At 18.5% G+C, this 12,572-nt stretch overlaps 1 protein-coding gene across 1 annotated transcript; it reads left to right on the plus strand.

The window, feature by feature from the left end:
• Positions 1-5,761: 5,761 nt before the first annotated feature.
• On the plus strand, positions 5,762-9,506 carry LOC128955209 (motile sperm domain-containing protein 2-like). Its single transcript, XM_054300857.1, has 2 exons — positions 5,762-6,322; positions 9,184-9,506. The coding sequence occupies exons 1-2, from the start codon at positions 5,788-5,790 to the stop codon at positions 9,504-9,506; spliced, it is 858 nt and encodes a 285-aa protein (XP_054156832.1). The 5' UTR covers positions 5,762-5,787.
• Positions 9,507-12,572: the final 3,066 nt, after the last annotated feature.

Genomic DNA, 12,572 nt, shown 5'->3' on the forward strand with positions numbered 1-12,572 from the left:
TGTATCAGTGATTATAATAATAATAAATTATTATTATTGATATATATATATATATAGATAGATATTTGGTAATCATATGTATATATTAATTCATTCATTTTTACTCATGTTTTTATGAGATAAATAATATCTATTAAAAAAAAATATTTATATCGAAAACTAATAGAATTTTTTTGTTTGATTCGGTATTATATTTAAAAAAAAAAAATATTATAATTTTTATTATTAATTAGTATCGACTCATTATTTTTAATAACAACAATATATATAATGCAAACATTTATTTAATTTTTAAAAAATTAATTAATTAATAGACTAATTAAAGTTAATTTATTATTATTTTTTGATGATTTTTATTTTGCGGAAATTATTATTATTGTTTTCCTATTTCTAATATTCAGTAAATATTTATTTCAATTTTTCATTTTGACTAATTTGTTTGCATTGTATTTATTTGATTATTATATAATTTTTACTAAAATAAAACAACAATAAATATATTTATATGTTTGTCGGATAATCAAACAAACTATATATTATTTATAGTACTTAATAACAAAAATTATAATAACATTAACAGTAAATTAATAGTAAAATTAATTATTATTATTATTTAATTAAAAAACATTAATTCATTAAGTTATGTATCATTATATATATATTTAAATATTAGGAGTCATTTAATAGTTAATTAAATAATTGTTTTCTTTATTAATATTATTATTATTAATGATAATAATATTAAATTAAATTAAGTTTTTTAATGTTGTTTTATAAAGTGAGTGTTAATTAATACAATTAAAAAATAAAATGCTGATTACGGCAATTAATTAATTAAAACAAAAAAAACTTTGTAAAACACGTAAAATAATGAATTTATTTATATATATATGTATTTAAATAATTGAAAAATTATATATATTTTTTCAAACTATTATTATGTAATTAATAATTATATAATACAACTATTTTTTTTTTTGATTTTGATTTTTCATACAACCATTTGTAAAACATTTCCTGAAATTTTATTCATAAAACATAAACATATTATTATTATTATTAAACATTAAACAGTAAACTCATATATTTTCATAGATTGCTATTAATTATTATATTAATATTTTCAATTTTTTTTTGTGTATTTTTCAAAATTGTAAAATCCAAAAATAAAATAATAAAAATAAAAAGTGTAATCATTTATAATAAAAAAAATTAGTAGTAAATCACTTATTAATAATAATAATAATAATAATAAAAACTTGTGAAAAGTAAAGTACCGGTAATTGTCGACAACAAAAAATATATTAATAGTTTTTTTTAGCAAATAAGTTATAAATACAAACAAACAACAAAAATAGTTATTTATTTTATTATTATTATTATTATTTTACTGGTATTTACATATAACTAAAGTATTTTCATATATTGTATGTTAGTTTTAATTATTTTTATAATTATTATTTTTTTTAATTACAATTTATTTATTTTTTGTTATTCAAAAATAGTGGTAGGCAAATTACATTATTGCAAAATTATTTTTTTAAACAAATTTCAATTATTATTATTTGTCACTAATTTAAAAAAATAAAATAAAAATATTTTTCTATAATTAACTATTATGTGTGTAATTATTATATTGAATTTTTTTTATATAATTGTAATCAGTTAGTGACGCATATAAAAAACAATATATTATTAATTATTATTACTATTATTAATTGATTGTAATAATGTTTTTTTTAAATTTTTAGCAATTGACTAACACTTATTAATATTAAGATAAAAATTATACTTTTAATTAACAATGAAGTCATTATTATTTTCAAATTAATAGAAATAATTTCTAAGTTTTTTTTAAATATATTAATTAATTAATTTTTTATTGTTGAAATTAATTGTATTAATAACTAATTATAAAAAATATATAAGTTACTTAAATTTACTTTATTGTTTAATATGTAAAATTTAATTTAATTAATATATATAGTTATTAATTTTTAATTATTATATCGAAATAAATTTGATAAATTATTATTAATAATTATAGTAATTATGATCAATAAATAAATTTTAAATTAGATAAGTTATTATAATTACTATTATATTCCTATAATAAAAAAAACAATTATATAATATTTAAATAATTGCAAATTGTCAAATTAAAAATAATGTAATTTTATTTTATTTTTGTTTAAAATTAAGCTTACAAAAACAAATTATTAAACAATGTTATTTTTAAAAAAAAACTATTTGCATAATTGACATAGATTATTATTAAAAAATTTTTGTGTCCAGGCAATTGGCACAGTTTCCCATAGAAAACAAAATATATTTAACAAACTATTTAACAAAACCAAAAAAATATAGTATTATCACAAACTATTTAAAATAAAAACAGTACTAATAATTATAACGATAACAATAATAATTACATATTAAACACAATAAATATCACGTTTATTATTGGTATTTGATTATATGTTTGGGGTTTATTTTAAACTACAAAAAAAAGTTTGAATGCTTTAAAACTATAAATTGAAACCCAATTTTTGTTGTGTTGTTTGATACCCCACACACAACAAACTAATCTACATTACCGGGGGTAGGGGAGGGGTGACAATGAGAAACGGTAGGTTATATTTATGTTGTTGTCCACCAACAAAATAAAATACACCCAATCTTAAACACAATGTAGTATTTAGGGGACCTGTAATTTAGGGGCACAAATAGACACACTCATGATATACATTTCTACTTGATAATAAACGGTTATATCAGTATATATATGATTATACTATTTCAAGTGAACCCAGGTAGCCTCGAGCTCAGGTAGCCAGTAAGCTGGGGTTAAATTATAGGTAGTCAATAGGTATATATGTTGACCGCACCCTCTCATTTGGTGTATGTTTGTGTGTGCGATAGTTTGAACACAATTGTCAAGTGGTAGCTCATCATAATTGATTGGACCGGTATGTACTGTGTGTGTGTGTGTGTGTGTGTGTATGTGTGTGTGTGTGTTTATAGACATTTAAGCAAACACAATGATCCAGGGCAAGGGTTAACTATTCTAGATATAGGTTTAAAAAATAAAATTATTGTTATTATTCAGTGGCCACCATTAAAATTATGTATTTAAAATTTTTAATATATATATATATTTGCATACAAATTACACTATAGATTATTATTATTGTTATTATTATTATTTAATAAAATTATAGTTTGTTTGTTAAAACAAATATTACTAAATTATGTAATTTTTTTGGTACCCAATATTATGCATATATTGTAAGACTATTATTACTTTTATTATATACTATGCATACTATTGATGGATAATATTAATTGTTTTTTTCATATATAAAATTATTTTAGTTATTTGAAAAAAAATAACAAACAATATTGTGTTTACTTTATTTTTATTTTTAATTTTAACATTATCATTAATAATAACAATGCAATTAAATGATTAGTATTATTGATTGGTAAATGTTTTTTTACACTGCAATCAACAATAACAATGTTTTTTAAAAACTTAAAACAAATTCAATTTTATCTAATTTGCAATTAAAATTTTTATGATAAATAACATATTATAGTTTTATATAAATGTAAAAAAATTATCAATAATTAAGTTAATATTAGATTACTTTAAAAAAAAACAATTTCTAATTAAATATATTAATGACTCATATTTTTTAAAAAAACTAATATATGTTATTATCATATTATAATAATAATGAAATTATATATATATATATATACCGTTATATATTTATAAAAATAATAACACAATTAGTTTTTATTTACCGGTAATCATGTTTACTGTATATATTATTAATATTATTGCAATTTGCAATAGAATAATATTGATAAATTTTATATTAATTATATTTATGATATAATATTAGATATAATAATAATAAAATAATATTATTATAATATTTATAAACAACAATATAATTATTAAACAACTTGTATTTTATTATTAGCAATATTTACAATATATATATATATATATATAAAACATAAAAAAATAATTATAAAATTGCCAGACAAAATATTTAACAAATTAAATAATTTATGTTTGTCTGATAATAATAATAATAATATAAAAAATTACCATAAATATTAGCCAAAGTTTTTTAAACAGTTTATTAAAATAAATTATTTATTTAATTAATAAATTTAGTTAAACAACAAAAAATAAAATAAATTACTAGTCATTGTTGACAATATTAACTAAATTTATGTCTAATTCACTAAACTATAAAATTAAACATAAATATTATTTATTAAAATAAAAACAATAATAAAATACAGTAATAAAAAACCGATTGTTTTTTTAATATAATAATTCAATTGAAAATTTTCACTTTTAAAATATGTACACAAAAAAAAACAAATATCTATTTGAACTCAATTTTTTTTATTTTATTTTTTGTGTTTAGTATTTTGTTTTATTTAATATGCAATAAATTTTTTTAAAAAAATAAGTTTATTACCTATTTTTTCTTACACATACATACATACCCGTGCTGACCTTTCAGTTAACATTTTATTATTATTATTATTATTATTATTATTATTATCAATCAAACATTTTAAAAGGAAAGTTTTGTTTTATTATTATTATCATTATTATATAAACCAAATAATTTCACCAAAAAGTGGGCTAAACTTTTATATCTACTTTTATATGTATATATGAAAATTGATGTTTGATTTTTAAAAAATAAAATAAAGTTATCGATTAATATTAAAATACGATATAATATCTTATATAATATATTAAATATTGTGTGAATATATTTCTATGATAAGCGCCTCGTCTTTAATATATTTAAAAAAAATAAAGTGAAAAAACTTTCAAAAATCAATGACAAAATAAATGACTTTTTAAAAAAAGTTTAAAAGTTTAGGGGAAAGAAAATTGAAAGTGAAAATCATTTATTTTTTAAATTTAATTTTTAAAAATTAATAATTCATTTTATAATATTTTTTGTGTAAACGACTAAAGCCTAGCATTTATTTGTGAAAAGCAAAAGTTATGTTCAAATATTTGTGTTTCAAATAAAAAAAAAACAAACACAACAAACAACAAAATTAAAAAACAAATAATAATTTTTTTTCTCTAATTTATTTTAATTTTGAATTTTTACTATTAGTTGAGTTTTTAAAAAAATAATTATTATTATATTGAGTTGAGTGCCAATTCACATACATTTATATATATATATATATATACATAGAAAATAACAAACAATATTCAAACAAAATAATAATAATAATGTATGTCTAGTGGTGTTTATTATTATTATTTTATAGATAATAATAATTATTATAATATTAGTGGTATATTATCATCATTATTGATATTGTCTGTGTGTGTGTACTGTATATATAATAATAAGTATTATTAATAATAATATAAGATATTAGATATCTTACATTAAATTTGTTTAAAACTTTATTAAAACAACTATTATGTGAATCGTTATATAATAATTAGAAAAAATATGTATTATTATTATCATCATTATTAAAGAAATCTTATTGTTTTAATTTTAAAGTTTTTTTTGGGTATAAAAAATGTGATTTATTTACCAACAAAATAGATTAAAATTAAAAACATCAATTAAAATATCATATATTTATATATAATTTATATTCTGTATGAAAAATATTCAGCAAAAAAATTATTATTAATAATAATTTATAATTAATTAAAATTAATAATAAAATAATAATAACTACAAAAATTACAAAAAGTCAACAAAAAAAAACATGTCCATCAAAGAGTCGATAAAAAGGCACCGAAACGAAGTACAAGAGCTCCGACACTGTTTCCTAACGGAACGGTACGCCAAACAGCCGGAACTGTACGACGAGTGCGACATACAGAAGCTCCGGTCGACTGATTGGCCCGTCTGGCGATTTCTGAGGACCGAGCGATACAATGCCGAGACGGCACTGGAAAAACTTGATCGATGTCTCCGATGGCGCCGGGAGTCGGATATCAACTACAAACGCGGCGAAGATGTGCCCAAAGAGTTTTACGAAATCGGCGGTATGTTTACCTACAACGAGGACAGGGATGGCACCTGTGTTATCTATATGCGTATCAAAGTCAACCTGAAGATTGCACGGCTGAACAGGTATATCAAAGATTTTATGACATTCGTAATCGATAGGGTCGACCAGCGGACCAACGAATCGGGTTTTGTTGTACTCATCGATCTGACCGATGCCGGCCTCAGGAACGCCGATCTCGATCTTTGTTCGCATTTAATACATGTCCTAAGGTTTTACTTTCCTGAAGGTATGTATGTATGTATGTATGTATGTATGTATGTATGTATGTATGTATGTATGTATGTATGTATGTATGTATGTATGTATGTATGTATGTATGTATGTATGTATGTATGTATGTATGTATGTATGTATGTATGTATGTATGTATGTATGTATGTATGTATGTATGTATGTATGTATGTATGTATGTATGTATGTATGTATGTATGTATGTATGTATGTATGTATGTATGTATGTATGTATGTATGTATGTATGTATGTATGTATGTATGTATGTATGTATGTATGTATGTATGTATGTATGTATGTATGTATGTATGTATGTATGTATGTATGTATGTATGTATGTATGTATGTATGTATGTATGTATGTATGTATGTATGTATGTATGTATGTATGTATGTATGTATGTATGTATGTATGTATGTATGTATGTATGTATGTATGTATGTATGTATGTATGTATGTATATGTATGACATGTATGTCCCCATCAAATCATTAACACTGATTAGTATTATTATTATTATTATTATTATTATTATTATTATTATTATTATTATTATTATTATTATTATTATTATTATCATATCTCCTATCATATCATATATAAGTTATTTCTAACCCATACTCATACACACACACAACACACATAATATATAATAAAATAGTAAATAATGGGATTATAATAATTAAATTGATATAAAATAATTTTTACTAATTAGCAAATAACAATACTGTAATAATAATAAATGTATAATTTTAATAGTATTATTATTTTATTTTTAAAAAAAATTTATACAGTAAAAGATTAGTTTTTTTTTAAATAAATTTAATATAATTAAAACTGGTAAAATTAATTTATGATGAATATGATTGTTATGATTATTAGTATTATTTGAAAATATTTTTTTAACAAATTTCTAACCCAAATATAAACCATAATAATAATAATGATTCTAATTTTTATCGAAATTTTTTATTTTGAAAAAATAGTATTTTTTGAATAATTTATAATAAAACTCAAATATTTTATTATGTAATTTAATTATATCAATATTATAAGCATTTTATCAATTAAGAAATATATATATACATATATTAATTTCATTAATTTAAATATATAAAATAAAACTCTATAGTTAAATGTATAAATGTAAATTTCGTATAATTTTTTTTAGATAAAATAGATTTAAAAAAAAATTATTATTTAATTGTATTGTATTTACTGTATTACTATTATAAGTATTCTACAATTGAAACTGTCCGAAATTAAAACAAATTTTAAAGTTAATTTATTCGAAAACTACAAATGATAAAAAATCATAAAATTTACATCTGTTTCATTGATTATCGCCTAATATTTAGGTAAATAAACAATGTCATTTTAAAAAATTTTTCATATGTATTTTTTGCAAAAAAGTAAAAATGACATTTTTTACATCATGTTATAGTTTTAATTGTAATTTGTTTAAACAAATATTTAAAAATACAATTTAAAATTAATCTTAAAGTACACTAACAGGACTATATTTACAACTAACAATAACTTTATATTCAGACTCTTTTATTGTTTTTTAAATTCTTTAAATCACATACTTTTAAATAAAATAAGCATCATAGATTAATTCAATTGTTTTTTTATTAAAATTTAAATATTAAATATAAACTATTTATTATATATTAGTATATATGTCATTTGATATAATAATTATAAAATTGATAGATATTTTCAATCAAATAATAAAATATGTTGAAATTATCACACATAACGAAAATTTTTTAGTTTTAAGATAAAATTATCTACTTAAATATAAATTTGTTTTTTATAATTCTACTTATCATTAGTAGATACTTATATACATACTATTCATGAAAGAAAATTAAATATATCTCACTTAAAGAAAAAGTTAGACATAATTTTATAAGATATAGTACATGATTCAGCAAATTACAAAAAGTCATTATATTTATTTTTATATATTTGTCATTAAGAAGAAACAAGCTAGCTCTAACAGTGTGGCATTTAAAGTCAAGTATATTGTTAGACGGATAACATGATAACTTTAGATTTTTAACAATTATATGTAACAATATAATGCTAAACAATTTAGCTTTAGTTCTGACAATTATTTTATTATAAAATTTTAAATATTAATATTAAAATTTTGAAAACTTTTCTGAACAATCATCTAGGCTAATATTATTTAATGAAATATTATCACATTGGAATTTATTATTATAACATTTAAATAATCACTATAATTAAAAAATTTGTTTAGTCAAATTTGAATGTCTTTTACTAAAATGATAATAATTGGTAAAATATAGAAAAACTAAATTCAAATAATTGTAAAATGTAAATATAAATAATCGACCTTTTTTATTTAAAAAGAATCACATTTTTATCTTTATTAGTTGCATCATAATAATAACGTAAAAATTGATGTACTAAAACGGTCATTACTTGTTATATAATGCTTATATATAGATACTAAAATATTAATATAGCTAAAATCAATTAAAATAATATTTATACAGTTTTAGCAACAACAAAAAACAATGTTAAATAATAAAACATAAAGTAATTAATATATAAAAAACAAACATTGAATTTAAATATAAAATTTAATTTATTAAAAAAAATACAAACAAAACATTCAAATAAATTTATTAAATAATTACTATTTTATATACAGTATATACAGTACACACACATCAATCATTGATTAAATATGATAATATTGATTAACTGATTAATATTTATTTAACTATAAATTGAACTATACTTTCATTCACCCCCACCCAATCCAACCACCCAACCCAACCCCACTGCACGCCCACCCTATCCTATATCTAAAAAGCTCTAAAACACTGTATCGTATACAACCTTCCGTGGATATTGCGATCATTTTGGCCAGTAGTACGTATGTGGATACCTAACCGTCACCAACATTTGGTCCGATTTGCCAATAAGGATGAAATACAGGACTATATCGATTCGGAACAATTGCCGAAATATTTGGGCGGCCGATGTAAGCGCCGGTTTGCCGAACCGCCCGACGGTTGCCGATCGGTACGCGAAATATCTGATAACTGGGGTTTTACTGGCGATGAAATTGATGGCTATCTGCAGATATTTGAACCGCATATTAATGAAACACAACGTATTCAATGTTTGGATTAATAATATATATATATATATATATATATATATATATATATATGTATTAAAAAAATCTATATATTTTGTTGAAATAATTAATATTATTGATATAAATAATAATAATATAAATAATTATTGCTTAGTTTATTATATTATTTTTTTTGTTAAAATTAATTTTATTATTGATAATAATAATAATATAAATATATGTGTTTTGATTTAAAATTTAAAAAGTTTTTTTTAAAGAAAAATTATTATTTTTGTAATTAATATGTTTTATTTTGTTGTTTGAAATTTTTTATGAAATATATATATATATATATATAATATTTGATAAATGATAAATAATGATAATCGTAGCGTCAATCTTGTAATAAAAATAATAAATATATATATATTAAAAAAAATTATCTAATAATTTGCTATTTAAAAAAATACTAATGATGTTAATAATGATATAAATATTGTAAAATAAGACGTTTATAATATGTTTTATTTATGAACATATTTTATTGAATAAAAACTATTAAAAAAAATTATTTTCAAAAAAAGTAAATCAAAATTTTTATTAAATAATTAAAACTACTAATTGTCGAAATAAAATAAAACCAAAATAATTTAATAGCCAATTATGGTCAACAACATGGGTAATAAAATTTAATATTTCATGAAAATTATCAATAAATAAATAATTATAACTATTATTATTATAATAAAAAATTTAGTTAATATTTCAATAATATAAGTGTCACGAAAGTCAGGTTTGAGATAATTATTTTTTTAATATATAAATTATATATAAATGTATTAAATATATAGTTGAATATTAAATTAATAGAAAAATTGAAGTTTTTTAAATAAAATAAAATATTACCCTTTTTTAAATATAATTTATTTAAGTATATACTATATAAGTAATGTATATATAATCTAATATAACGCTTAGGTCAGCAATTTTTTGGTTAAAATATTTATTTAGTTTTTTTTGTTGATAATATAAAATTGTTTGCCAATCAATCAAATTATGTATTTTCTCGGGCATTAAAATTTTTTTTCAATACAAGTTTAAAAACTAATATAAAAATGCATTACATTTTTCAAATAAATAATAATAAATTATAAAATAATCCAACTATACTACTACTACTTATATCAATATATATTTATTATTTATTTTATTTGAATAATATTTAATTTAATTATTAACAAATAATAAAATTTATTTAAAAAAAGTATTTTTATTTAAAAAAATTGTTTAAGTAAATAGTAAACAAATTATTATTATTTATTTATAAAATAATTATTTTTGTATCTTATATGATAATATAAACAAAAAAAAATTACATTTAAAATATTTTACTTTTATATAATATACAGTAGTAGTTAAACTTATTTTTAATTACAAACATATATATATATATATATATATATATATATATATATAATAGAAATATTAAAAAAAAAACATTTTCTATAATTTACAACAAAATATAGATATTTAAACAAAAAATAATGTTTTTATATTATATATATTACAAGTAAATAATATATATATACATATCTAAATGATTAATGAGACAAACAAACTATCATCTATTATACGGCATTTTTTTGTTGGTGTTGTTGTTGTTGTTGAAGATATCCTATAACCCAGAGAGTAGTGGCAATTATATTATATACTAAACAACTACAGAATGAGAGATCCCTGAGCCCTATGTGTAAGAGAGAGAGAGAGAGAGAGAGAGAGAGAGAGAGAGAGAGAGAGCCCTAAGCTCTTAATTACATTAGGCTTTCCTCAAATTGAAACATTGGTATTTTTGCTAACTATCCAACAACAACAACAACAAAATAAACTACCTGTACTATTACCGCTACTACTGGTGCACAAACAATTTAGCCTCAATATACATATATAAACTGTATATATATATATATACTGTATACGGTATATATGTATATTAATTTGATGTAAAAATCTAATTATATTTGTATTTAGCATCATCGATGTGAAGCACATGTAGTTTTATATACCGTATATACTGTATATATACTGTTTTTATATTATTCAATACATACTTGAGCTACAAATCCGTGATATTCCGGTTCACTAAATCAATGATTACCTCAGCAATCAAAATGAACCTACCGTTCAATGAATATTGACATCAACTTAATAGTAGTGTAATATTTGTAAAATAGTAGTAATAATAATAATAATACTGTAATAATATAACATCTCATTAATAGTTTTTTAAAAAAATATATTAAATCCTAAAGTTTATTATTATTATTATTATAAATAGTTAGCACTTTTATAATACAGTCTATAAAAAAATATAGTTTAATGGTTAAGGATTTTACAGTATTTCGATAGGTTTGACAATGATTTGTTAATACCTTAATAATAATAATAATAAAATATAATAATATTAACTTAATAATAATAATGGTATTTCAGTAAATATATATATATAAATAGTATTTAATTATGATGATAGTAATATATAAAAATAATAAATTAAGCTTTAATTTTAAAAAAATAAATAAATAAATACTTAAAAATACAAATAACTAAAAATGTTGTTAAAAAAATTTTTTCAGTTAATAATAATATAACAAATACTAAATATATTAATAAATATAATATTAATTTATTAACTAAAGCATTAAAAAAATACTAAAAATATTTCATTTTAAAAAAACAATCATAAATAATAAATTATAGTATATATATAATACAATAAAAATAAATAGTTAATATATAAATTATTTTTTTTCATGAAATATATATATATATTAATATTTTAATTTCATAAAATTATATAAAATTAAATAAATAATGTTATACATTGTAAATAAATAAATTTAAAAAAAAATTAGTAAATTACTATATAATTACTACAATATATATATATAATATTATATATTAATCATTAATAATTATTAGTAATTATAAAATAAATAAATTAATCAATAATAATAACAACTCATAGCAATTGATTTTTTTTCTCAATAAATCCATATATTTTTTTTGTTGTGATCTAATCTAATCCATTTAAATCCATTTAAATCTCTTTTAAATCTCTT

The sequence above is a fragment of the Oppia nitens genome, unplaced genomic scaffold (assembly GCF_028296485.1).
Source record: "Oppia nitens isolate AA-2021 unplaced genomic scaffold, nextdenovo-longstitch-racon4-pilon3 scaffold2_pilon_pilon_pilon, whole genome shotgun sequence".
Classification (NCBI taxonomy): domain Eukaryota; kingdom Metazoa; phylum Arthropoda; class Arachnida; order Sarcoptiformes; family Oppiidae; genus Oppia; species Oppia nitens.